Source organism: Phalacrocorax carbo, chromosome 3, assembly GCF_963921805.1.
Source record: "Phalacrocorax carbo chromosome 3, bPhaCar2.1, whole genome shotgun sequence".
Lineage (NCBI taxonomy): Eukaryota > Metazoa > Chordata > Aves > Suliformes > Phalacrocoracidae > Phalacrocorax > Phalacrocorax carbo.
Window position 1 is genome coordinate 30,864,622 of NC_087515.1, and position 27,136 is coordinate 30,891,757.

Consider the following 27,136-nt stretch of genomic DNA (forward strand, 5'->3'; position numbering starts at 1 on the left):
TCCCACCATAGCCTTGCTGCAGGCGATGGTGAGTGACTCCCAGGCAGATGCACCTCAGCAGGTGCTCAGGAGTGAAGCTTCTTGCCATGAGCTCTAGTAAGCTTCAACTAGGTCACCAGGGACCACTTGTATTACTTTCAGCGGGGTAATTTTGTTAATAGCTACTGTTTCTAAGAGTTTCAAACTACTCCAGAAAGTTAGATGAGTGTCATTATCTCCTTTTACAGAGGAAATTTTCTTTTTTAAAGAACCACCAGATCCTTGAGGCCACCTGGGAAAGAAAAGCTCAGCTGGGAAAGGGCCCCCATCCTCATTCCCAAGCCTGAGCTGCCTGTTCACCTCACTTGCCCACAACGTCCCAAACGCTACTGCTATTTCCCTCCTTACCCTGTGCCCCCTTCCAGCACACACACTCAGGACCAAATCCTGCCCTTCCTTTGCATGGCAAGGTGCTCTCCTGTATCAGCCTGTGGCTGTGAGTGAAGATCAGGGCAGATTGACCCCTGCTCTTCCCAGGGAAGCATCCGCAGCAGGAAAGCAGGGAGACTTGTCATTAAATGGTATTTTCCTGAAATTTCCTCTGAGGGGTCAGTAGCAGCTCAGGCCACTGAAGGTGCTTTCCCTAATGTGGAGTCTCGACACCAGAAATAGGGCACATACAGGGATACAGCACAGCATGAACAGCTCTACAGCCCTGCTAGAAAAAAAAGCCAGCTGGGAAACAGTGTGAACTATTAATGCTTTAGCTTAGGGGAAAATAATCCAAAAGCTGAGGGGTTTAAGGAGAATTACAGTAATTAGAGCCTTGATCAAATTAGTCAGCCCCAAGCAGCAGCAGGATTATTCCTGGAGGCCAGCACTTCTCAACATTTTTCAATTAAAGGGCTGCCTCACCTCTTTGAAAAAAATCCACTGCTCATGTCACACAGCAGCTCACTTATGGTCAGCTAAAACAGAGGCACAACTCTCACCACATCTTTATGGCTTTTATTTCCCTCCACAGTGTTTTTTGGCCCATGTGGGAATATGACTTGGGTTTTTTTTTTTACATTTTTCATTTAGAGCTGTTCACATATGACCTGCTTTTATTGTAAAGTCCCCTGAGCGTCCCCAGATCACAGGCTGAGAAGCACTGCTGGAGGCCAAGGATATATCATGTTGGACTATAAATAGACAGATATTCCTGAATATAGCAAGAAAGCAGGGAGAAGAAACAGTGCATGGGAGCTTTGGTCCCAACTGGCGCACTCCTTTTTTTATATAGCCTCAGTTTTATAATAAGCACCAGCAAAACAACAGCAATGGGAACGCAAAACAGCAGCAACAGGAACTAGGCAAAGGGTTGTCCAGAGCTGGAGCAGCTCACACTGTGCTTGCAGGCGCCCACAGCAGAAAAAGGTATTTGGGAGAGCTGGGGAGACCAGGGAAGAGCTGCACAAGGGGCCTGACCCAATGTAGGCACTGCAGAAAGCTGTTGTGGAGGAGCATGACCAGCAGCATTTCAGGCAGGGGCACCTCATGATGCTTGCCAGAAAACTCTTGAAGGGGTTCTTGAGACTCTGAGAGTGGTTGAGTTAAACACACTGTCTTCTGCTGGCCATGAAACAGTCGAATGAAGAAGGTGCCCGCCTCCCCGTGTGCAACATGCTCTGCTGGGCTTCCCACAGCCCAGGGACAGTGTCCCACACAGGAGGACAGACGAATCTCTTCCCACAGGTGGTTTGGTATGTGGGTAATCAGAAGTAGCAACTCTGAGTGACCCACTCCTGCCGATCACCTTTTAAAACCACGTGGTCTAGCATCTGCATTTGTTTGCTGTTTGACCAGTGAGGTGAAGGGGGAACACTGCAAGGAAAGTCTACAAAATCTGGTGTAAAGGTTCTTCAGGGAATGGCTTAATTTGTTTTAATCCCACCATTTTGACACTGCTGCCTCCAGACAGAAGTGCATAAGTTTAAGGCTACGCAGACCCAGACGGGCATTCTGGGAGAATCCCACCCAACTCAGAAAGGAGAAAAACAATCTGTGATCAAGAGAAAGAAATGCCTCCAACCAAGATCCATGTAGAAATCAAGCCATCGCTCCTGCTAAGAGTGGGCGGCTGCCCTGAGATATCGCCTGGGTCCCCAGCACTGCCCGAAGCCTGAATTACTGCAGGCACAACTTGACTGAACTCCTCTGGCTGCCAAGCCAATGCCATGTCCAGGCATGCAATGAAACTCTTAGCTTAAGCATGATATTACCTTTAATTCATGTTGGCTGGCTATCAAAAGGCATATGCCGTTGCTAATGTTCACACAAGTCTCCTATCACTAATATAACTGCTCTGCAGTTACAGATCTAACTCTGTTCAAGTGCCGTCCCAGACATCTCTCTTGCCACAAAGTCTGCTTGCCAGGAGTAAAATTCCTGGGCTGGCTCATCTAATAGGGACACAGAAGCATCCCAGCAGGTATCTCCAAAAATGTGAGCGTTAGCTCCAAGCCAGGGCAGCCAGCAGGTTACATGTGAGTGCAGCTGCCAGCAGAAAGTGCTGCTGCTTGTGTTTGCCCCATTTCATAGGGCTCAGTTGCTGAATTTTTCTGGACAGGGATATAAATACAGCTTCCTCACCGATTGCAGCTAAACTCACAACTCCAACCACAGATCAGCACATATTCAAGTTGCAATTTGGATTAATGGCTCAGCCTAGTGGCACAGCAGTATCAAAAGCAAACAACTAATTTGAGTCTTCAAGTTGGAGGACAGCACTTTGCATTTTACAATCAGGGAAATCAACCAAGTAGCTGATTTAATGAGATTATGGCTAAAAGTCTCCGGTTGAATTGATGCCCTAAGCTCAGCTGTGCTCTCAGAAGAGCAGCACTGCCCCAGGCCAGGTGCCTGACATGGCTGGTTTGGCTGCAGGGACTGGGGATGTCCTGGTGTGACACCGTCTCACCACCAGCCTGCTGTGCACACCTGCCTCTGTGAGTGAGTTTAGTTACCAAACACTCCCAGCAGCTGTTTGCTGCACTCCGCACACCTGGAGCAACCTCACCTTTATCCCCTCAATCCTGAAGCCCAGAGTGGCAGTCGAGCTGATGGTCTCCCTCCACTGCATGTAGCGGGGCTTGGTTACTGCCCGCAGCACATTCTCCTCCTCAGTGGGGGCATCAGGGTCCACCTCGATCATCTTCTGGTACATGTCCTTCCTCAGGCTTGGCTTCTTCCGGGCCTTTATCAGTTCCTCCTCCAAGTATGTCCTGCAAGAAGTGGGAAGTGGAACATTAGCAGGGCCAGGGCCGTAAGGCCATCACATGAGATGCCACACACCCACAAACAGCCCTTGCCTGAAAAATCAGGCCAGGTTAGCTGATCCCTATAGAGTAGGGCAGCACAGGAAATAATTGAGCAAGCCTCATTGTAGGTAAATTGATCCTGATTTAATTAGCACCACATCATCAACACCTGATATCTTTTCAGTTCATCAAGGAACCACAACCAGTTTGGCAATAACAAGGGAGGTTATTTCTCCCAGGTGCCCATAGCATTGCTCCTGCTAACCCTTGGTCCTGCGGGGGGCCTGTCCCCCAGTGCTTAACAAACCTGAGCAGTGACTTAGTGGCTTTCACAAACTAAGCAGGGCTTTCAAGGTGTGTCCAGCAAACTGCCCACACGCTCTGGGACCCAGCTGAGTTGAAGGCAAGAGGAAGGTTGCTGTGTCCCAGCCCTCAGTGTTAGCTGCTTCTCCTTCTGAGGTTTGGCCAATGTGGGTGGCTGCTGCTAAAGCTGCTCCTGTGCCTCTCCTGCGCTTTCCCATCCCCTTACCCTGTGCACTGTGAGGGCTGTGCCTCACTGGCTGCTAAACAGGGTGTTTTCACACAGAGCTGTTTTGCTGATGATGATTTTGCCCACTATAAGTCTGTTTTAAGTGGACTATTCTAGCAAAAGCTTCCTGTACAGGATGGAGCAAAGGAAGGGATGCAGCCTTGGCCAGGTGCTTACTATCACCCCTGCGACCACGGGGTGCAGCTGGGATGGGGGAAGGAAGATGGAGGGTGCAGAGGAGTGTGCAAAGACCCTGGTTTTGCGCACTCTTCAGAGGAGTACCACTCTGTGCCAGAGCACACTAATGGAGAAATTCTGCACTTTGGCATGCAGAAAGCCATCATGCACAAAATAATACTTCCTGTAGCAGTAATAAACCACTACGTAACTCCTCTTGCAGCTCCCAAACCTACCCCAGCTCAGCCTGGCAAGCGCCCAGGCTCTCTCCAAACAACTTGCCAAGCCAGGTGAAGTGTTCTAGCAAAATGACACAGGAATGACTCTATCTGTCATCTCCTTCCCCCCCAAATCCAAACTGCTCTACACCTCCCACTAGCCATGCCTAGCTCTGCAGAGGGGTCGTGCCCACTCCCTATGTCCCTTGTGCCCAAACCCCAGCACTGAGCATGTGGTTCACCTCTAGTATAAAGCAAAATCATAGGGAGGATGCTAGGCAGACTATGTGGGATGGGACAGTGTTCCTGTGTTTCCCACAGGCTTTTCTCAGGTGTCTTTTCTCAGGACAGGCATATGATCACTGAGCAGACACGCCCAGGGCGTTAGCCCCTTTGAAAAAAACTGCATATAAAAGTGATGAAAGGCTTCAGCTGAGATCACCAAACTCATGATTTTTGGGCAGAGGGTATAAAATAGCAGAATAAAGCAGCAACGCGCTCAGGAGTGCTGTTTGTGCTGCTCAGAAAGCTCATTTTCCTTTTGATGAGAATGGCAGATTGCCTATGTCTGCAGTTTGGTCCCCCTGCATTGCTCCAGGCTTGAACCATCACCAGGGCTTAAGAAAGACAAAGTTTTGTTCAGGGGTGACTGGAGAAGTCTGCCACATCCTGAAGCCAGGCTGCCAGGAAAAAAAACAAACCTGCACCTGCCTGGCAACAAGCTGCTGGCTCAGAGAACAGGTTTAATAGCCCTGAGGTTTAGTTTATCTGCCAGAGCCTCTCCTGCCTGGCCATGGGGATACCCCACTCCCCAGCATTAGCCCAATTTAATGATGATGATGCCTGGCACGTTTGTCCCCTTGCCTGCTCTTGGAGCCTTCTTAGCTCCAAAAATCTGGGTGCACAAATCATCCAACCTGTGATCTGTACTCAGGAGGCTTTCCTCCTCCCAGAGACAGCTGCAGCAGCACCCAGCCAGCATGACCAGCAGGTCTTCTGGTGGCTGTCATCTCTGGGTCCAGAGTGGGTCCTGTCTCCTTCATATGGCAGCACGGTGTGTGCCAGCTGGGGCCACGTGGCTGTGCCGGGGCCCCCTGCTCTTCTCTCCACCCCTCTGGTGGAAAGTATTCCTCGCCTCTTCCTTGCAGACAGCCTGACACGCCAGTTCGAGTTTCACATTGGGAGTTCAGATGGGGAAAAAAAAAGATTCCTCCCTCCCACAGAACCCATCAGCTTTTCCAGCAGCGCAAGCGTCTGCACCGTGTCTGGACCATGCCTTAGCCAGCGAGGGGGTCTCAACCTGCCCTGCCACCAGCCTTCAGCAGACCCAGTGCCGAGTGTGGCATGAGGCTGCTCCAAAACTGGCAGCTGCCTGGGGTCTGCCACCAGCCCTGCTCACATTTGCTCTGGGACACCCTTGTCAGCTGTGGCATCGCTGGCTCAAAAGCTGCTGCTGGCCAAGTGGCTGCAGCCTGGGATCTTGGCGAATCTGTAGACGGTTTTCAAGGAGGACATGGGTAATGTTGCTCATCTGTTAGGAAACGTTTCAAGAACTTTGCATGAAAGGCACTAAACTACTTAGCATGCACATTTCATCCCTCAAGTGTGCTTGGGAGCAAAGGGTGAGCAGAGGGAAATTTTCTTGCACGTTGAGGCTGTGCCATTCAAGTGTCATTATTTCACCCCTCTGGCACCCTGGACAGGATTTCCTACACCTTTTGCTCCCAGCCCCTTGGCTGTGTCCTGCTGTGGCAGAGAGAGGCAGGTTGCCACCCTCCTAAAAGCTACTGTGCCATTCTGGTGTACCCAAACCCAAAGAGAGTGCTGTCCCCTCTGCTACACCAAACCACTTTCCCAGCACACGGGACAGTCAACAAGCAGAGAAGGAACGAGCCTGGTGTGTCCTTCCCATACTCAGGCTTCCCCATGGCTCTTTTCTCACGCTGTTGGCTTAGAGAGTTTTACCCAGGAGATGCGTTTCCTTTGAGTATCCCATCTTGAGACTCAAACAACGTCCCCAGAGCCACTCACCTGACCCCCATTTTGCAATCCATAACGCAGGGGGAGTCAAATTCAGCCAGCAGATCTTCCATCTGGTTGTATCGTTCCCCATCCTTCACAACGTCACCATGGTAAGCAGGAACATAGGGCTTCAGGACATCATTCATCAGGCGGTCGAGGCAGCGCTGCTCCGATTCACAATGCTTCTTCAGTATCCTGCCATTGGCTGCTGCCTTGAAACTACCTGAGGGTGACAAGGGACAATGTGGCACTTATTTTGGATGGGGAATGACGCTCTTCCTTCCCAAAACAAGAAGGGCAGCCCAACACCTTGGAAGCATCTCCGTTTACAGCTGCGCCCAAAAGAATCCCTGCAGGCTGGGACTTACAAGCTCGGGCTGCTGGATTCACATGTAGCGTCAGAGGTTTATGACCAGCAGGTCTCACCTTAAACAGGGCAGAGAACTGCCCTGCAGCACCCAACACGTTTGCTTCACAGCCTCTGCTAAGTTCACACCTTTGTCTCTAGGCTCATGTGTGGGGCATCTTTGTGCTGGGCAGCATCACCTGCTTTGCTGTGGATCAGCAAGAGGGCTTGCACCTCGCCCAAAGGACTCAGCTTTCTGCTGGTTGAGAAAAAAGCAGCAGTAATACCTGCTAGCCCTGGGAGACTGAAAGCACAGAGCACGGGACCTTCATGTCACCCTCCCTAGCATTTAGGTAAGTCACTCTCCTGGGCTAGAGAAAATGGAAGGTGAAATCTGTGACAATCGTGCAGCAGTCAGAAGCAATTCTGGCCCATTAACCTGAGACAACAAAGAGCCCTTCCACCGCTCTGCCTCTCCCCATGCTCCGTACCTGCGTGCCCCGCTAACTGGATCCAAGGGTACTTCTTCTTGAAAGACATCACAAACGGGGACCAGTGCACCATATTCTTGATCTTCCGCCATGATTTGCTCTAAGGGAAAAAAAAGTCATGAAGGTAAATGCAATGTTTCAAGCTTTTACTGTCTGTAAAGTCACTTCAGGCAGCACGCAGCTCTTTTGGACAGAGGAGGAAGCACCGGAGCCAGTGAAGGATGGAAGCAAACAGAGAATCTGCTCTTTTCCCATTGCCCTGTGCCAAGCCGGAGCCGCTGGTCCTTGACTCTACATTCAGAAATCACGAGTAACTTTAGTAAAGTGGATGGCGTTACAGTGTTGTTCCAGTTGGCTGCTTCTGCTGCAGAGGGCCCAGACATCCGCATTACCTTGCCTCCGCTCCCCACATCCCTCTGCAGAAGCAGCAGGGACATTAACCCATCCTTGGGTACCACATTAGATCACGGCAGATGGAGCAGAGAAGGGAGCGCAGGATTTCTACCTAGCCACAAAACTCAACTCCAGCGCCTGCAGGGAACAAGAGACACTCGCACAAGCACGCATAGGCTCACCGCCTGGCTTTTGTTCCCCGCTGAAAGGCAGCTGCTTTGTCCATTAAGCTGGCAACCCGTGCGTGGCTGATCCGCCTGCTTTGGCCCATCTGAAACTACATTTTAGAGAACAATTCCCTTCTGACATGTTGTGTTTCTTGCCAGATAGATTGCACAAAATTATTTACATGACTGTAATGAGGGCTGCATCGGACATACAAAAGCCTCCTTCAAAGTCTCTTTCCTGAAAAAGTTTTTCCCTGGATTGTTCTGGGGAACATGCCACCAGTAAAAGGCAGGGGGATGACCTCTTATCTTGGCCCCAGAAGGCAACGGAGCAAACAAATCAGGCAAACAATATACAACGGCGACAATGGAAAAATGCCTTCTTGCAGGAGGTAGGACAAACAGGCGGTGTAGTCCTGGCTGCTCCAGGCTACTAGGTTCAGCCGGAAGCCTGCAGATAAATTATCCTCATTTGCTCCGCTCTGAAGGCCTGGGAGGGAGCCTTCCAGAAAGCCCAAGTGATCTCTTCCTCGTGTTTGGAGAACCGGCCCTTGTTCCAGTAACACTTTGCAGACAGGCAGGGAAGAGCCAGCAGCCCCGACTTGCAGTTTGGATGCTTGTTGGGGGTGAACTCACGGCACAGGAATCCGTGCTGGGAACTGCTGACATGTTCAAATGGCGAGGAAGAAGCCAGACAAAGATGTTAGTGTCTAAAGCGTGGAAATTACATCGGGTTACCCTGCGTCGTGCACCATCCCGCTGGGGAGTGGGGATGCATCACGCAGAGATGCAGGGACTGCCCGCACTGTGGGGACCGGGCGTGGGAGAGGGGAAGAAGAAAGGTCCTTTCCCATCTCCCAGCCCGGGAGGAGCAGGGTGGCCCTTCCCTGGATGACTGCCCGTGGCCGGGAGTGTCCCGGCGTGCCCTGGCATTGGTACAGCAGCGCAAGAGTTTGGCAAGCGGCTGCCCAAGCACAGGGTGACACCGGGCATCCCCTTCACCCAGGCTCCTCTGCGCCATGGGTTTGCTCTGCCACCCGGCTTGCTTGCTTTGGCAAGGGGGTCGGGCAGTTCCCTACCTGACATGAGGATGAATGTTTTTGTTTCCAAACAGAGTGCCAGAACTTGTGTGCTTTAGCTGTTCTTTGTTCTCCTTTTGGCAGAGACCAGGAGGGAAGGGGGGTGGGGGTGTCCCCTCCTTTTGTTTCTAAAATAGTAACATCAAATCCTGGCTGATGCCATTAAAAAAAGGGGGAAGAAGAAGTCTCCAAGGGAGTTTGGGCTCCAGATGAGTGCGATCCACCTCCTCTAAAAAAAGGAGAAGGAGTCCTCCCCCCACTGCACAGCATCGTAAGTCACTCAGTCCCAGGAAACACACCAAGGCAATGCACCTTCCCAAGCCAATATTTTGCTTTTTTTGGTGGTTAGAGCGTTATAACTAAAATCTTGAAGAACTTCAAAGCACAGGCAGAATGAAGGCAAGTGGCACCCGGAGCAGGGCAAGCCACCCCAGGCTCCCCCCACCCGGGCTTTCCCAGGAGCCATGCGCTTTGCTCGGGCACTGCTCCCAGCGCAGGGTAACCGCCCCGAGTTCCCCAGAGAAACAGAACACCACAACAACCTTTCTGCTGAGCTGAACAAAGCCAGACACTGAGCACACTTGCACAAGGAACAGGCAGCATATCCCCATCCCTTTACACTGGAGGGAAACGTTTTCAACCAGACACCACCTGGTTTCAGACACACCTTTGGCCAGGCATTTCCAGCTCAAGTTTTAAAGACATGTTTAAGGACATGTTTTATGGAGAGACTTGAGGCTGCTTCATCCATCTCAAGTTGCACCTGACCTGCTGGAAATAGGCTGTGAGGCAAGTGGTCACCGCCATGGGGGTCATCAGCAATTCTGCTTCACACGGCCTGTCCCCCCCCAGCTTCACGGGAACAGCCACATGGGCACTTGCAGGAAGAGGGGAGGGACTGTGCCCTCTGCAATTCCTTCAGGAGCCGTTGGATTTTTGTGTTATGCCTGAGCCACCTCCCAGTGTTATGAGGGAAAGTTTGCTTCATCAAAAGGAAGCTCTCCCGTGCCTGCTGGGACCAGTTTTTTTTGGGGGTGTATGTATCTATACAAAATGTCTGGTCGCTCTGTCATGGGAGCGCTCGAAAGGCGGTGAGTTTTGCAAGGGGCAGCTCCCCTAGTAAACCAGCAGCTGCATGACTTCATCTGTCCGCTCTCCAGGGCTGCCAACCCGCTGCAGAGGAGAGATGGAGGCTGGACAATGGGGGAACAAGAGTGGCCAATACTCCAAGGAATCCTGCCACCTCCTTTGTCTGAAGATAAGTTGTCCCCGGGGCAGGAGTTGCTCTAACCCTTCGTACTTTCCCTACAGCTTCAAGAGAGATGTTACGTAGCTGTGAACCAGCAGCGGGGTCCTTCACAGCCACTGAGGGTGGCTGAGAACTTGCAGTAAGAGGGTCTGCATTTATTCAAACGCCAACCGTGGGTTCAGTCAGAGGTGAATATCTCAAAGTCAACAGCTTGGGATCCTGGTCGTGCCAGCCCCCGTGTCAGGCTCCTGCAGCTGGCCACGGAAAATCACTGCCACGAGGTTCACACCACTCCAGTTTGACTTGGTGGCCACGTGCAGGAAAGAGCCCCCCTGCGCTCGGCGGGCTGCTGCTTCCCACCCCGCCCTGCATTATTAATATACAAAGAGAGTATTAAAGCTATTTACACTAAAGAAATCTTTAACCTGGCCTGTTGGGAACTGTAAGGGCATCCCCTCCAGCCTCATCTGTAACTTTCGGTTTATATTTCAAGGAGTAATTTGTGTAGGTCGAGGAGCACAGGCACAGCTGTATGTACACGGAGGTGTTACCCACCATAACTTCCCTGACTCAGACTAAAGGATTTTTCACCATACTGGAAAAAATAGCTTTGCAGGCGGTGTTACCAAGTGATGCTGGTGAAGGGCAGATACGTGCTCTTCTTGTTTGCCTGCAAGGAAGTGAGCATGCAGGTCGTCACGCCGAAAGCTGAGCACGCTTCCAACTCTTCTGCATGATCAAAGCCTGTGCCTGCTTGTGCCACCCTGGCACCCTGCTCTCCCCAAATCCAGCTCTGTGGTTGTTTTCCCTTCCAGAAAACTCACGAAGCCGTGATGACCGACTGCACTCTTGCATACACAGCAATGGCACGTAGCCTGTATAAGCAGGGAATATGCACGAGGTGTCTGATGCAATTCGACACTTTTTATTTAAAATCTGTTTCAGCATCAGCAAATGCCAACTGATTAGCTGTTAGGTAGAAAATTATTTAGTGACTCTGGAAATATATTTAGTGAGGAGCAGCAACGTTTTCCCTAATCGTCTGCCACATGGAAATGAAGCTGAGCAACTGTCAGAACCTACTCTAAAAATGAACTCTAAAGGGTTTCTGAGCACTCTGCCCTCTTACACCTGCTTGCTAGCTTGCTTTCACTCGCTGCAGAACGTGGTGCCCCGAGCTGGGGGTGGGATACGGGCCAAAGGAGTTAAGCCCTCCCAGTGAGCACCCATAATTGGTCAGTGGGAGAGGAGTGCTGGGAAAACAATTTTATCTGCTGCATGTTTAACTTTACTTATCTGAAGCTTAAAGCAAACTCTAGGCTTTCCCCATCTGTCAATAGAGCTTCATATGGAAAGAACAACATAGGAGAATTTAGTGCCAACTCAGAAGGTCAGAGGATATACTGTGTTTAATTAGATTAAACAAAAAGTGACTGATGAGCTCAGTACTTGCTGTACATTTTCCCTATAGCATATGGCATTCCTTTAATGTCTGCCTGAAGGAGACGTGCCTTTCTGGGACTGCCTGTTGCCTCCCTTTCCCAGCACAGACGCTGGTGGAATTTTGACTGGTGTTACTCCCCGTGCACAGAGCCAGCCGGGTGCTCTTCCCTTTCCATGCATTGAGCCAGAGAGATAGGCAGTTACTGATTTAATTTGATGAAATTATGGTTTCCTATGGTTTTACGGGACGAAACGTTCCTGGAAATAGCAGGAGCTGGACCTGTATTTCAGTACTTTTTATTAACTAGAGCATGCACCATTAGAGGCAAGATTACGCAGCTGGGGCAGGGGATGGGGAAGACTGGGAGCACTGTTAATTTAAGGACTTTTCCCACTTCTGGATAGAACTTCAGCCCCTTTCTCCCAGGAAGATCCCAAAATAGCCTAGGATCAGAAGAGATGGAGAAAAACTGCGAGGAGACAGAGGTGTCACCAACACCCACCACTTCCCCTGCCTTCAGTGGAGTTGCTGCAGCCCAGGGGCTTGTGTGAATGACACCCTGGCTTTCCCTTCACTTTGGAAAAAGCCTCGCTCCTGTGACACGCTAATATCCAACCGCCCTTGGTGTTCTCTGCAGAACTGAAACATCTGGGTGGCCAGGCATTCCCACCGGCTCATCCTTGGCTGCCCACCCCTCGCCAAGCGCAGCAGCTCAGGAGAGGCATCGCGGAGGCCTTGCCCCACGCCCAGCACCCTCACTCACTCCTCAGGTGACAGGATGACTCCCCAAACACCCTCTCATGGGGCTAGCGTGGGTGGGAGGCCCAGCGGGCCCTCTCTGTTCTTTGCTTTCACTTCCAGCTCTTCCAAAAGGAGAAGTGCAGCCGACATGCTGCGGTGCCGGGCGCCCCTGCGGGAAGGGGCTTTCAGCACAGCTTGGAAGGACTCCAAGATGTTTCACTCACAAGGAGGAGGATCAGTGCATCACTCCTCGCGTCTGGAGCCTTGCTGGTTTGAAAAACAACATGGCGAGCAGCTGAGAAGGGCAGACTTTGTGCCAGAGAGCCCTCTTCTTTAATAACTAAGTGGGGGGAGTGTTTCCCCACAGAGTTCACTCTGTGTCAGCCTGCTCCGCAGCCATGCACATGCAGCCAAGGAAAAACAGGCCATTTAGTTTTCCATGTTTAAAAGAATGAATGTGTTTTCTTTTGGTCTTTAAAAAGTAGTTAAGGTTTCCTTAGTGATGATTGTTTCCCTTGACTGGGAAAAACCTTGTCACTCCAGCCATGGTGAGGAGGCCAGCTTTGTTCATTGTGCTGGGCGCTGGGCACGGAAGGCAGCAGGGCAGAGCTGGCAGGTACCGCAGGATGCCACCTCCCGGCGCGTCCTGGTATGTGGGCAACCAAAATGCAGGATCCTGGCTGAAAACCCTCCCATGACATGCTCCAGAGTGCGATCACTAATGTGGTGCAGAGCTGGGGTTACGCTCTGCTCAGCTTTGCCATCTCTCAGCCCCTCAAACCTCTCCCCCTGTCCAGGCAGCAACAGAAAGAACCCAGTAACTGCTTCCGTGGGCACCAGGCTGTGACCACTGACCCTGATGCTGGCAGCAAGTGACAGCCCATATTTTACACTGTTTTCCTCCTGTGCAAACTCCCTTCATCCTCGCCGACGCATTTGCTTCTGTACTGCACAATGGTGAAATAGCCTTGTTTTGGCCAGAGAAGCAGCTGCAATGGGAGGGCTTTGGATCAGTAGGCATTTCTTGGTTTAGTCACACAAGGCATTTAATAAAAATTTCAGCAGCTCCCCAAAACCTGGCAGAGGCAGTGCCAGTCAGGCTCCTGTGGTAGTTGTTGAACAGAGATAAAGCAAGGCCAGACAACAGATTTAACCCAAGTTAATAAAAGGAATTACAGTTTGATGGCTGAAAGGTACTTCTGGGTGCCTAGCAATTCTAGCCCAAACCCCAAAACCCCATTAAATAAATTATTCTGGTGGCTGGGGCATAGAAACTTCTGCTACTTTCCAAGGTCTCCATCTCATTTAGAGAGAGAAAAAATCCTAATACATGCATTATTTATTTTACTTCAGATGCTTTGTTTTTCAGAATAGTCTCATTTTAGCCAGCAAGGACTTCGCCTCTTGCAGGAGAGAAGCCACTCCCATCTAGCTTTGTGAGGAATGCCCTTTTCTCCAGTGGGACCAGGGAGCACTCCCACCAAGACCCCAAATCTGGGGTAGAGGGTCATACAGATAAAGCTACTGCTTTCCCTGCCATCTGCAAGAGATCAGCATGTGCGATACAGGAGCCTCCGTAAAAAAGCCTGAAAGCCAGGAACATCTGCTCGGATCATTGAAAAAATACTCCAGTGTATTGGAAAAAAACAGGAGCTTGTTGCAGGCTCCCTCTTCCTGCTTGTGATGGAGGTGAGGAGAATTAGAAGCAGCAAAGGCAGATGGGTGAGCAGCAGTCCTTCGGTTTGACCTCCCCTATCACAATGGAAGGAAACGCAGTGGCTGTGGGAGCCAGCTGCACAGAAGTCACCCATTGCATATAAGGACATTTGCAACCTCCTCACCCACAAAGCACAAGCAGAGTGCAGCAGCAGCGTGAGATCCACGTCAGCGCCATGCCTAGGGTTAATCGCTACAGAGGGGAGAGGCAGTGTTAGACCTTTCTGTCCAGTTTGGCAAAGAAGGAAAGAAGCCAAAAAAGCCTAAGTGAGAGCAAAGGCAAAGCCTGTACTGGAGCTCAGAGTAACTGACCCTCAAAGCTATGGTTGACTCCATGAGGCATTTCTTCCTGGTGGAGAGCCCTTACTTCAGTAAAGCTGAAAAACTCCTAATGGAGATCAGCCATAACTCACTTTCCCGTAAAGCTGGTCCAGCCTACTTTCCTGAGTGGGAACTGATCCAGATCTCTGGAAATGTATTTGTTACTGATCAGGTACACGCAAATAAGGTTTGTTAAGCAATTTTCAGCTTGGAGAAGGTAAGTGAATAATTCAGAAACAGCTCATCGCTTTTGGTGGACGGCTACTTAAGCCATACAGCCCTTCTTCCTCAGCAAGCAGCTAGCTTTTAAAAGCCAGCAGATTATAAAAATACTTGCTGGTAGCTAAAAGTGGGCCTTGGTGACTTGATTTGTGAGAAGAGTCCTGGAGTGCTGCAGCCCATCTGTGCAACACGCTGGTGCACAGAGCTGTAGGCAGTCAGATCAGGCGTCCAGCTGAGAAATGTGATGTGCTGTCCAAAGATCTGACCCTGTATCAGGGAATTTGTCATCAGCTTTGATGGAAACTGCTCCGTTTCCATCTGGAGACTGCTTTTGATCCCTTTCCCAGTTCTAGAGTATTCACCGCTGTCTTTCTGGTTCAGAATGTCATTTCTGCTCATCGGCTCCTCTAGCAGCACAGCACAAGTTGGGGATGTGGGCTCCTGAGCCTGTGCTGGCTCTGGCACTTCTTCCTCTCATGCTGCTGGTGTGGGAGGACCCCTGCAACCTTCTCAGCCCTGTCACTGTAAATCCCCAAATCCTGCTAGCTACCACATGCCCTCCAAGACCGGAAGACGTGCCCCTCTTGACACCATATAACTGCAACAGTCTCTGGTTGCTTGATTTGGAGTCCAGCTCATCAGCCTCAAGGCCAGAGCTGCAGTTTAGGATATGGAAGAAATTCAGCTCCTAAAAGTCACAACAGGGTGTCCCAGCGGGCAGCAGTTTAGTAGTGTACAGACCTCCTGCAAGAAACAGTCTTAACGCAAGGTGCTGAGCTGTGCTCTTACATGACAGTGAGGTGGGATGGGAGATGTAGGCTTTGCTGGGTCCTCCCAAGGGATGTCCTGGACCCCTGAGCCCTTTGGGAAAGGGGGTACCTGGTACAGGGCATGTTGGGAAGCAACACAGGTGCTCAGATCAGCAGGAGAGAGTAAAGTCCCAGTTATTTCCAATCTGGCTTATTTAGACTGGTAGGTAGAGTTACTCATGGGACATGGGCTGCCAAACACCCTTTCCTACAATTTGAAGGGGATTTTTAAGGGATTTAAACCAGGACACTACATTTACAGTCTGCTTAGAGGTATTTTGGGTCAGCGACACCAAACACAGAAGTAAAGTGGCTGCTAATACTTTTGAGTCTTGATTTCTTCCTGTCTGCTTCTGGACATGACCCAGAAGGGCTTGGGACTAGACTGGTCTGCTCTCTGACATGGGCCATGACGTGAGCTGCAATGACCAGAGCTCATACCCCCAAAGAAGGGGGTTGTAGATGGATTTCCTCCCCGCTCAGTGCCCACATCAGGCACACACTATGGTGTGATGCTACATCACTCATCGGTTCAGCCTGGTGTGCTCCCAGGCAGGGTGGACATGGGCCAGACAGCACAGCCACTAACTTCGAGTGCTGTTGTAGCCATCTGAGGTATCTCCTCTGGCATTAGCATGGAGGGCATTGTTATGGATGCTGTAAAAATAACACCCCAGAGGCATAATGTCACAATGCATGCCGATAAGCATTGACGATGCACAAGCGAGGCTCTGCAAAACCAAGTCATGCAGTGTTAGTGAAGCAATCTACAGGAGAAGCTGGATGAGAAAGGCCTGGCTTTTAGACTTGCGCTTTCCTGTTGCTGAAACCCCCAGCAGCTTGCGCTGGTCTTGGACGCAGAAAACATTTCCATTGCTGTTCCCTCACTCTGCCCGCTCATGGAGCTAGTTCGCTGCTCTTACGCTATTCGACCATAACTGAACTTCACTTTGTGGAATATGTGAGTGAGAAATGCATCTCTCTTCCATGAGCAAGTGAAATGTTCGGATGTGTTTTAAGTGCCTTCAGCTGGAGTGGGAAGGCAGCGATGGAAGGGAAGAGAAAAAGGGCCAGGCAATGGCTGCGGTAATTTGTTTAGAATAAAATTTTTTTAAAATTAGTCACAAGCCCTGAACATACCCACATTTACTGGGTATATGAAGTGTAAAAAGCTGATTTAGAAGAGCAGTTATAAGTTTCATAAACATGACTAAACCCTAAAGCTGAATGTTCAACAGGCGTGACCTTTTAATTCCCCTTTAAATCAGTTCAGCACTTTCATTTGTGTTTGGAGTCCCTCGTGTTTGGATAGCACTTTGATGATTTAGAGTACTATTTAGAGTTTTATTGTCCCTCCTGCTTTGGAGCTGGGACCGCAAATCTTTTGCTAAGTGGCTGGAGGAGTTTCTCTTTGCACAGGAGCTTCTGGGAGCACCAGCCTGCCTCAGCTGCAGCTCCCTGACACCCCCAACATGCTGCCATGGGACAAGCCCCTTTTCCTAGGCAGCTCCTAAATATAATCAGCAACCAGGAGAAACTCCTCCAGGAGTGGAAATGCAGTTTGAAACTCCTTGGTTTCAGATCCTTAGAGAAGGAGCATATTAGAAAGAGAAAGATGGTGGCTTTGGGAAACTTCACTGCCCAGAGAGGGGCATTGCAAACAGTCAGGATGCCCCAGGCGTGTGCCATGCAGCATCCTCCCTGCAGCTGCAGACCTGTTGCGTATGCACCGTGCAGTGCCCAAAGCAGCCCAGAGCATCTCCTCAGGTGATTATGCACAGCAGCCAAAGGGCTTCTCTTGAGCAGGAGGCTTGGCTCTGCATCACACAGGCTCTGGTCTTAAAACAGCACTGACCCCAAGTGCTATTAAAAAAAAGTGGTCTAGACCTGAAGGCAAAGAAAGACTTGTTACAGGAACCAATCACCTGCAAACCAGTCCCCGCTTGTGCTGCGAGGTGATGTGTAGGCAAGGGCAGTACAGGTCAGCTTTTACAGCTCCCAGCATTTGTTACTCCTAGTGCCAGGGCTAGTGGGCACACACAGGACTTCTCTCCACCAGAATGTGACAGATATAAGTTCACCTGCCATGGACAGCTTCCAAGCCCACCTCATGGGCACCCTGGAGACAAGGGCTTTCTCCTTCACCAGTTTCCTGGCTGCACTGCCCCGATGGGTATGGGAAGCGCAAGCCTTGCACTTTAGGAGAAGCTGCTCACAAGGACTCCTTCCTCGCTGGACACATTGACCAGAGGCTGTGCCAGAGCCAGGGGCTCCCAGGAGCACAGCAATACCAAGCTAAAATTACAGGGTTTCAAATACCTTCACAGAGCATCTCACATGATCATTCCCAGTTCCCTACACAGCAGCGCCAGGCCCTGTTCCCTGTCCATGCAGATCCAGACCCTGCTGCGCCCATGATCAGGCAGGGTGCTCATCACCGCCGCGCCCAGGAGCAGGCTCACCCAGCATGGTGAGGACAGGGGGTGGCACAAGCTCAGCAGAGCGAGAGCACCAGCTGTGCATGGCTGCTGCACTGTGCGGGTACGAGTGACCTTGGAGAACAGGACAGAGGGAGGAATTCATGTTAACAGCACACTTCAGCTGCCCCTCGGCCCATTGCAGCAGAAGATCTGACAGCGAGCAGACCTCAGCACTGCACCAGCAGTAAATTCATCCTCGGCTTCATTCTCAGAGTTAAAGCCCTACGCACTCCCCTTAGCCATTTTAGTTATGAGTCATCGAAAAATGCCAGCTTTAGCAACGCAGCTCGACTTCTGCAAGGCTGGGTACATACCTCCGCCGCCAAAGCCAACGTCCTGCCACACCTGCCTGGTGTGAGAGCATCCGACGAGTGTGCCGGTGCCAGCTGGGAAGCCCTGTGCCACTGAAAGGCCAGCGGGGCAGTGGGGGAAGAAGCCGTCACGGCATCAGGCAAGGAAGTTTCTTCTTAGCAATGCACCACGGTGGTTTCCTATGCTGCTTCTTTTCCTCTGTCTTTGAAGCTTGTGCGCAGAACCGGCAAGCCCTGCTGCACCCCGGCACACCCCTGAGCCCTCAGGCAAAGGGACGGGATCCTTGGAGGTGCAGAGGGTTACCCAACCCTACATCCTGGTGTGGCATGCAGGATTGGATTTTCCAACCCAACCATGCACTGACACGCAGGGCTGGGGTGGGGGAAGAAGACAAGGATTTTAGCTATTAACTCCTAAGAAATTGAGGAAGAAAGGTGCTGCTTCTATATATGCAACCCCAATCAACAGGGTAGTCTCCCATGAGCTGGTGTGTGTGATGCCACAGCAGTGCCAGCTGGGGAGATGCTGGGTTTTTGGTGGAAAGAGGAACGCAGAGGCTGACAAAGGAATTTGCAGCTTTGGCGCATGTTTGGTGCCAGGGAGGAAGCGGTTTCTCTAACCCAAAGGGGAAATGCTTGTCTGAAACAGGAAAATGGAACTTTCTTTTGAGCGTTAATAATGGAAAAATTGCCTATGCAACGGCTGTCTGTTGAATTCCTGGGCATGCAGCGGGGAGAGGATGCTTGGGGGAAAACACCCTGCCTCGCTGTCAGCTCACTTGGGACCCCAGGTAACCCCAGGGGACTGGTGCTGGCACAGGCACAAGGGGGAAGATCCCTGGGTTTTGGGGCGGGGATCCGCTCGGCCGGGGCTTTGGCAGAACCTCTGAGCACCCCCCTAATGGACTCACCTGAGAGGGTCCCCCCTCAAAACCCCAGCATCCCTCTCCCTAGTGCAGGAAGAGAGGGTCTGAGTACCACAGCAATGCTGGCAACACACCGGACACACACAGCATCACCCAAGTGTGACCCAGGCAATTCAGGTTCATCGTTTAAAAAGAGAAAAAGAGATATCCAATTCCTTCTACTTCTTTTTTTTTTTTTTTTTAAGTGAAATTGTTTCTAAGCTAAATATTTTTAAGGTGAGCAGCACAACACATTGTATGGACTCCAGCACCAGCCCCCAGGTACAGATGTAGCAAGCAGTGGCTTTTAACTGAAAATCTGCAAATGACTGCGGCATCCTTTAAAGTAGTAGAGATCATGGGTTTTGTATTAAAATCCAGATAGGCTTTCTCAGAACAGCACTGTTATAGTTAGAAGAGGATGCTGGAGCCATTTTCTGGTCCAAAAAAGGACAAGAAGTTGAAGGGTAGTTATATGTAGTCATATAATCGCGAGGGCACTGGTGGGAGTGATAGATAATGAACCCATTATAAACATGGGTGTAGCAAAGCCAGAGTTTAGCTCCTTGTGCCTTAGCATTTCTAAATATATTTTGTCTTGGGAGAAGAGCAAGGGAGAAGAGAAATTAATGTAGGGAAGATGCCCGGTTTTCTGCTTGACCAGGGTTTTCAGCAAGGCTCGAGCCCACAGTCTCTGAGGCTGCGTCTGTGAGCAGCAGTCAGTTGCTGAAGTCCTCCTGCTGCAGGCGACTATGTTTAGCTCTGCTTAGAGGGTGAGGGAAGCAGAAGAGGAGGTAGAAAAACTTAGTCATCTTCTCCCCTCAGATGTTTTGCTGTTCATTTACTTCAGCAGCACATGAAGCACTTAGTCACTTGCTCTCTGACAGGCTTTTTCTAATTTTATTTTTCCAAATCAAAATAAAAGGAGAAAAAGGAGGTTCCTTCCCAAATAAGCAGCTAGTGGAGGAGGCTGGGGGGAGTGAGCAGTGAGTGGCCAGGACTTCACCCCACGGCTCAGCCAGCTACTGCAGACACCCAGGAGAGTGTTTGCAGAGTGCAGGAGGAGAGAGGGCAGGCGCTGCTGCTTCCTCTCGCTCTCGCTCAGTGACAGCTTGATGAGCCTCTTCAGCAAGCCAAGGTGCAACGCATTCTCTGCTGCCTCTGGAGCTGAGATCTACTTCATGCCCCCCTACAGGCAGTTGGTACCTGCCCTTGCAGTAAAACCTTTTGCAGTATTAAAACACACCGCTCACACTCCAAGGGTTTTCCTGCAGCAAGGCAATGGGAACCTTGCCACCTAAACCGTGTCCAGCTCGGATGTTCTCCATTCTCAAACCCAGAATTACCAATATCAGAGCAGCAGTTCCTTTGGGGCTGATTTTAGTAAGCCAGCAGCCATAGCTCTTGCATTAAAGGAGTCCTTGAGGTTAGAAACTTTTGGCAAAACTGGCTTGCAGGCGCCAGCACAGGCACCTGCACCGAGACGCACACCGGTGCCGAGACACTGCCTCAAAAGGGAGAGCACGAACAACAGCAAGAACGAAACACCTCTGAACACAAGTGCAGTCAAGAGCTGGGCATTTGGTTTCTCTCCTCCGCACACCATCTCAAAGGGTCTGAGGATAAGAAGGCAATCCCCAAAACCCATCTTCTTCCCCCATCACAGCACAAACCAGCTGGTGTGGCAGTAACCCAGTGCATTTTACAACTGACCCAGGATGGGGTTTTTGGAGGGCTCAGAAGGCACCCAGATCATGGCTCATAGCTTCCTGTTGCTTCAACTTTACTACAAAGCAACATAAATAGGTCTTCATTCTTTGTTGACGTTTGGTGCCGTACAGCAAAACATGCATTGTTAACCTAAAAATAGGAAACGTTGTGGCAGCTTTGAAGAAATTCAGCATTTTTCCTGTACTGATATAAACACAGTGGCCGAGTGCCAGATGCCTCTGTCCTGCCTGGAAGACCGATGAAATTCTTTGCAACACTCATAAATTGCTGCTTTGTTAGCACCCGGCAAGCATCAGCAACACCAGTAAACCCTGGTATTTCCTTCTTCTCCCTCATAAGGGAGGGGGGGGATGCTTAATGCTACATTTCATCCCTGCGCAGAGACGGACAGTCCCATGCGCCTATCGCCGAGCCGAGTGCAGGCGGAGGTTGCTAAGACACCCGCTGACGCACACACGGGCCCCACTTCTATATTTTTCCACTACACGGTGCTGAAGCTTGTAGAGCAGGAGGTGGCTTTCTTGAGCGAGCTATCGAGAGATCAGCAAGAGATGGCAGGATCCTGCAGGGCATGCTGAGCACTACTTAGACTACCTTTAACTGAAGCAGCACACGATGGAAACAGAAATCTGCCTTTTTCAGAATAAACATGCATATGTTTTAAGATCTGTCTTAAAAAAAGGGCACACCTACTACTATGCTTCTCAGAGTGCGGGTATAGAAAGCTGAGGTCCCAAGCAGCGTGAGGTGTGGGTGGAAAACCAGAAATTCCTGGTGGCTTTCCCTGGGGAGCACAGCAGTGACTCCTGGGGGAGGATGTGCTAGCACAGTCCTCACTCTGAAGTGTTACATGCAGTACCTGGGCGTGCTGGGACCAGAGCAGTGTGAATGGACCAGCATGGGAACCACTGCCAGTCCCTTTACTGGGGTCCCGCCCGCAGGGATGCCCACTCCACTGCTGTGCCATCGCCCCCAGTGCAGTTGAACAGGGCTTAGCTGGCCCTGTGAACACTTGGGGCAGACCTCTGCCTTGCAGCACGGACAGAGAGCAGCAAGCAGAGCCTAACCAGCCACAGCCTGAGCAGAAACATGACCCCATCCAAGAGCAGCCACTTGCCATAAGGTCTTTCCCAGCTCCATGCTTTGGTGGCTCTAGGGATCAGGCCTCTCCAGGAGATGTTCATCTTAGTTCACGGACTGATTTTAACCCACCCCCAGCACCGAGGCTCCTCTCCCACTGCCAGGTGCCGACAACCACGGGGATGGTTCCTCAAGCAGCAGCTCAGGGCAGAGGCCTGCCCAGCTTCTGCAGAAAGCCAGCACTATGTGACACCTCTGGTCATGACTTATCTACCTCCCATGGCAGCTTGAAGCTGCAGGCCAGACTTGTGAGCTATTAAAAAGCCACCAGACTCAGTAATTTATGCAGTTTCTAACCTCTGCAGAGCCTCAGAGATGGGCAACTAGGAGTCATCAAGCCAGCTTTTGGGCATACCCATTCCAAGTGCAACTCAAACATTTTGGAGGATGGAGGATGCTCCCTAGAAGTCCAGCTAACTGTTTTACACATCTCCCCATGACGTAATCTCATTGTGGCAATTCAGGATTAACATTTTAGCGTCAGTGTTTCCTCTTCGGTTCAGTTACTGAGCTGTGTTCGCAATCCTATTTGTGCCTCCCTGGTGTGGGCAGAAGTAGAAATCTCAGCATTTTGTTCCCATGCAGGGATCTCGTGCCCTGGAGGGTTAATTCCCCCACCACTTCGGGGTACTGTGCAAGTACTGAGAGGCTGCAGCTGCTATCGCAAAGCCACCCCACTTAGCAGCGTGCTGGCTCGCAGTGTGGCAATCCAGTCCTTGGAGTCAGGGACCGGCAGACAGGTGTAGAACTGAAGGATTAGTTCAGTGGTACTGAATCATGGCTTAGGAAACCTCCCCTTCGTGAAGGAAAAAAGGAAAAGGAAAAAACCCCAGGCATTTCTGAGCTCTCAAGTTGCTCCTGTTGTTGGTTAAGAATGGAAGGAAGCTACAGAAAGGCAGTTTCACCTATGGGATGATCTCTAGACGTTCCCCGTATCTCCCTTAGAGGTTTCCTATCTGAAAAACAAGTCCACTCTCTACAGAAATGCACTGAGACCTTCACAGTCTCAGACTGAGTAGTACCAAGATCAACCAGAAATCACAAGTTACCTTTCAATACTTCAGCTTGGAGGTAGTTACTTGTTGGTGACTTTGCCAAGCCCCACTGCCTGGCTGCCCAGCACTGTTTGGAGCCACTGCTTGGCCCGTGGAGGATAAGACCTAATTTTCTACTGCAGATAAAGTCACAACTACGTTCAATAACACACAGCTGCCAGGGTCTCTCTGAGGTGTAATGTTAGAGGCTCTCCAGCCTTACAAGGAATGAGGAGAGTTTTGCAGAAAATAAGCGGTACTGCTTTGCAAGTGTACAGTCCCTGTCTCATGGCAAGCTACTAATAAAACCAATATTTGCATTTTTTGCATAAGACCATTTTGGATTCACTGTTCCTTCACCTGCACAAACACCAAGACCCTGCATGAAAAGCAGGTCGGGAAGCTACTGATGAGAAAGGGGCATTGCTGATGCTACAGCTACGGGAATTACTGAAAAGGCTTCATGTGCTCCCTCTTAGAGCAGGCAAAGCTCTTCAGACCGTGACCACCACAAGACATCTGAGTCCCAGTAACAGCACCATCAGTGGAGGAGGAGGCTCACGCCTCCTTGCCAAGGCTACACTGGCACTACACGGTGAGGACATGTGGCTAACTAGGGACATGTCCCCAGGCCACCACCAGGGAGAAGGATTCATTTCTCCTGAGCCAGCATCTCTGAGACGGCTGAGCAAAACCGCTGCTGGTAGGTCCCAGGCCAAGAGCACAATTGCCACCCCAGGCTTAGCTACCAACCACATGCCAGCACTTGCAGAGCTCTGCACAGGAGCTATGCAAATATTACAGCTAAATCCTCTCTGTTCCTAATCACAAAAGTAATTGCCTATGCAAAGATGGTGCACCTAGCAAGGGACTGTCTGGTCTGTTGCCGCAGGCCACACACCCCTGCATGACGAGAAGTCAGGGACATTCAGCACCCAGCGGTGCCACCAGCCTCAGCTGAAGCTCCAGCTCACGAGGGCAGAGTAAAAGTCTCACGACACCTAAGTCTGTGAATGTTGTTGCCCAGGCAGTGGTATGATGGACACAGCAGCAGAACCAAAAAAACATAAATAAAAGTATTTAATCTTGGCCGATACATGCCTATGGAAACAGCAGCACAGGTCTGTCCCTCTCATGTGGTAGTGGGGGAACATGGCGCAAGTAAATGGAAGGTGTCCTATTTTATTTAGCTTATAAACAACTGTAAGCTTCAGTCATTCTGGAATGGAAAAGTTTATATGCCGGAAACAGTGTCTTGCTAATGAATTAGGGTATTTTTAATAGCCAGGGTGTTGGAGGTACTAAAAAATGTGTTTATGAGGTGATTACCTGTGACACCTGCTGATGTGCCAGACAACAACAAATTACTCACAAGTCAGCAACTAGCACATCCCAGAGAGTGGCTAGACTGGGGAGTGGAAGGGGGGATTTTGGTTTTCTGTAGAAGAGATGTAGTTAAAAAAAGTGTCATTGAAAGCATCTGGAAAAATGACAGCCACGGCAAGCAGCTAACAGAGTCTCATTTGGAAGATGCCCTTTTAAAGTCCCTTTAAAGTATTGTTAATGTGAGTCAAGCAGCTTCAAAGGAAAGGAGAAGGAGTACGCGCAAAACCGAGGATCTGGACAAAATCAAGAGGGAAGCTGCTGCCGTGTTTCAGCCGCACAGCAGCCAGCAGTGGGATTTGGGATTGGCAGCAGAGCTCACCATGGGGGCTCTTGGTTTCAAGTAGAAAGCTTTAGATGGGTGGGGGGTGGACACGGACACAGATAATGCACACGTGGGGCACGCTCCTTCGCTCCACAGCACTGTTGCCTCCTTAGATGAGGAAGAGGACAATGTAAAAAGTTATCTACTCCAAGGGACTGGTCTCGAGAGCTGGATTTAGTGAGTCAGTCATGGGTCTTGTCGAGCCTCCCAGTCCCATTGGAAAATATGAAAAATAAACAACCCCCTCTTCAGACAAGCCTGCCCTTTGTATGCCAGAGATCCCGTTCAGGTCACACAGGGCCCTTCACGCTCCTGTGCTGCGCCTGGGCCATGACAGGAAGGCTGTGATCTGGGGCAACCATGCTGCCGCAGCTGGGCACGGGAGAGCAGCCCACACCTCGAAAGCATGGGAGAAATTTGTGCCTGGATGAGTTTCCCTTTGCAGAGTTTGAACCACTTTCAGGAGCTGTTTTACGTGTCTGCAACTCTTAAAGCACCAAGGTGCATTGTTTGGCTGTAACTTAACCTTGTAATAGTTTCGATCCACGTAAATGAAAGCCGTAGGGGCAACTTGTGCCTTTCAGCCCTGCGAGAGAGCAGCCATGCCAGCAGAGCATCCCGTGCTCAGGAGCCATTAACACCTGAACAAGGGGAAGAGGGACAGAAAGAAATGCAATAAAAAGCCTGAACTGGAAGTATGACATAAAGCTCAGGGTTTCAGGGACTGCTTTGCCCTTTGGGTGGCTGAGGACAGCAGTTGCTGCATGCATTTGCTGCATGCTTTCTCAGCTGCACACAGTGATTATGTGAATTGATACCAGAGCTGTGATCATTCAAATTAAGATGGCATTTCAAAACCAAGCAGGGGCCCACCATGCACTGTGCTACATCCTCTGTGTATATGTGGCCAAAGATATTTCCCTCCCTGACCCATTGCTATCCCGCACACACAGTGCTTGCTTCTCCCCCCACATTTTCTGCTGGAGGGATGTCAGAAACTCACTCAGCACCTCGCTGAGGCCATCTCTTGCAACTGAGAGAGCCAAGAAAGAGCCAGGCACTTGCTGCATCCCCGCACTGTAGCCCCATGCCCTGTAGCAGTGCCGTGTGGCCGGGATGCGAGGCCGGCAGCGTGCCCGGCAGACAGCTCTGATCCTGGGCCGCCAGCAGCCAGAATTCACTGTACTATCACTTTGGCACACTCCTTCCTTCCTTGGCAAGACAGAGCAGAACTAAACTTTTCCATTGAGACGGGTGAACAAAGACTTTGTTTTTTCCCCTATAACAAAGTTTAGCCCAGGAAGTCACATGAGCACAGCTGCATCCAGCATGGGTATCCAAAGTGGCTCAAGCTGCTGGTGGTGTATGGATGTACAAAACCTGATATAGGACAAAGCTCTGCCCTGGGAATGCGCTTCCACCAGCGTGTGGAATTATACCAGAAACATCCCATCCTTCCACATGAAGGCCAAATCTGACCCCTGGCTGACACGGATTCTCCAGTGCACACCACGTATCAGAGGGGACACACACTGTCACTAAGACCATCGGAGTTGGCTGCATGCCCTGGCTCTCCCCACCACTTCCTACAACCCCCAAACCCCTCCCCTGAATTGCTGTCATGCATTTGCCTGGTGCATGAAAGTCACTCTCAGCAGGACACTGAAACGCAAGTACAGGCACAATGCTGTTGGAGGAGCCCGGCCCCCAAAGCCAGCCTGTGGATGGAGGCTGGAAAAATTGCCCTGTGAAATATCTGTGCTCTGGAATACAGAGAAACAATGAGCAGTTTGCCTTAGAGGCAGCAAAAACATAGGGATTTACTGATGGTCATTTTCTGCTATTAGAGCAATAAACCTATTCAACAGACAGCCAAAATGCCAGAGAAAAAGAATGTGAGCTTAGGGAAAATGGGGGAAAAAAAAGTGTTATTAGACTGAAATATTTTCCAGTGATGTTTAGAGGCAGTTCTGAGTCCAGCAGCAATCAGTCAGAAAACCTACTACCTCTGAACTTGTGCCAGGCTACCCCTGCAGCTATCGTGCTTCCCCTGGGCTTCCTCACCCTGCACAGAGATTTGCAAGCTCCGAAACAGTAGGAAATTAATCTGAAGCACTTGAAGGTTGCAAATTCAGACTATGCTATTTCCCCTTTCCAAGGAGAAAGGCAGGGTAGGAGGTTCAAGGGTGGCAAGACAACAGCACAAGGCACTGACTGGGCAGTCTGTGGAGCTGGCACTGTCCCGAGTCTGCGTTTTGCTCACTGAAAAATAATTTCCATTAATGCCATTATTACTGCATCCCCACTTGTGCTCCTTCTCTTACCTCTTTTTCCTCTTTGCTAGGCTTTTCTGGATGTTTTTCCAATGGAGGACATCGTCCCAGTAACCTTGGACCTACGTTGGGGAAAACGCAATGTAAACTGGCCAGGTGAGCGGATCTGCTGTGGCTCTGCATCTCCTAAACCAGAATCCCTGCTGCCGGCTGCAAAAGTGCCTCCAGCACGGGCTGCTGAGAGCAGACAGGATCCAACACCTTGTGATCTTCTCGCTGAGCAATGGGACATTTCCAGCACCTATACTGGGGCTGCACATGTACATGGAAAAAACTCTGCCCCTATCTT

General features: G+C 50.5%; 1 protein-coding gene across 1 annotated transcript in view; it reads right to left on the reverse strand.

Annotated features, from left to right (window-relative positions):
• The window catches only part of ITPKB (inositol-trisphosphate 3-kinase B), a 70,360-nt gene that overhangs the window by 9,226 nt on the left and 33,998 nt on the right, over positions 1-27,136 (reverse strand). The window contains exons 3-5 of the mRNA XM_064446390.1: positions 7,065-7,164; positions 6,237-6,450; positions 3,041-3,245 (exon numbers count right to left, since the gene is read on the reverse strand). Of these exons, the coding sequence (XP_064302460.1) occupies positions 3,041-3,245; positions 6,237-6,450; positions 7,065-7,164 (519 nt within the window). The remainder of the gene's footprint in view (positions 1-3,040; positions 3,246-6,236; positions 6,451-7,064; positions 7,165-27,136) is intronic.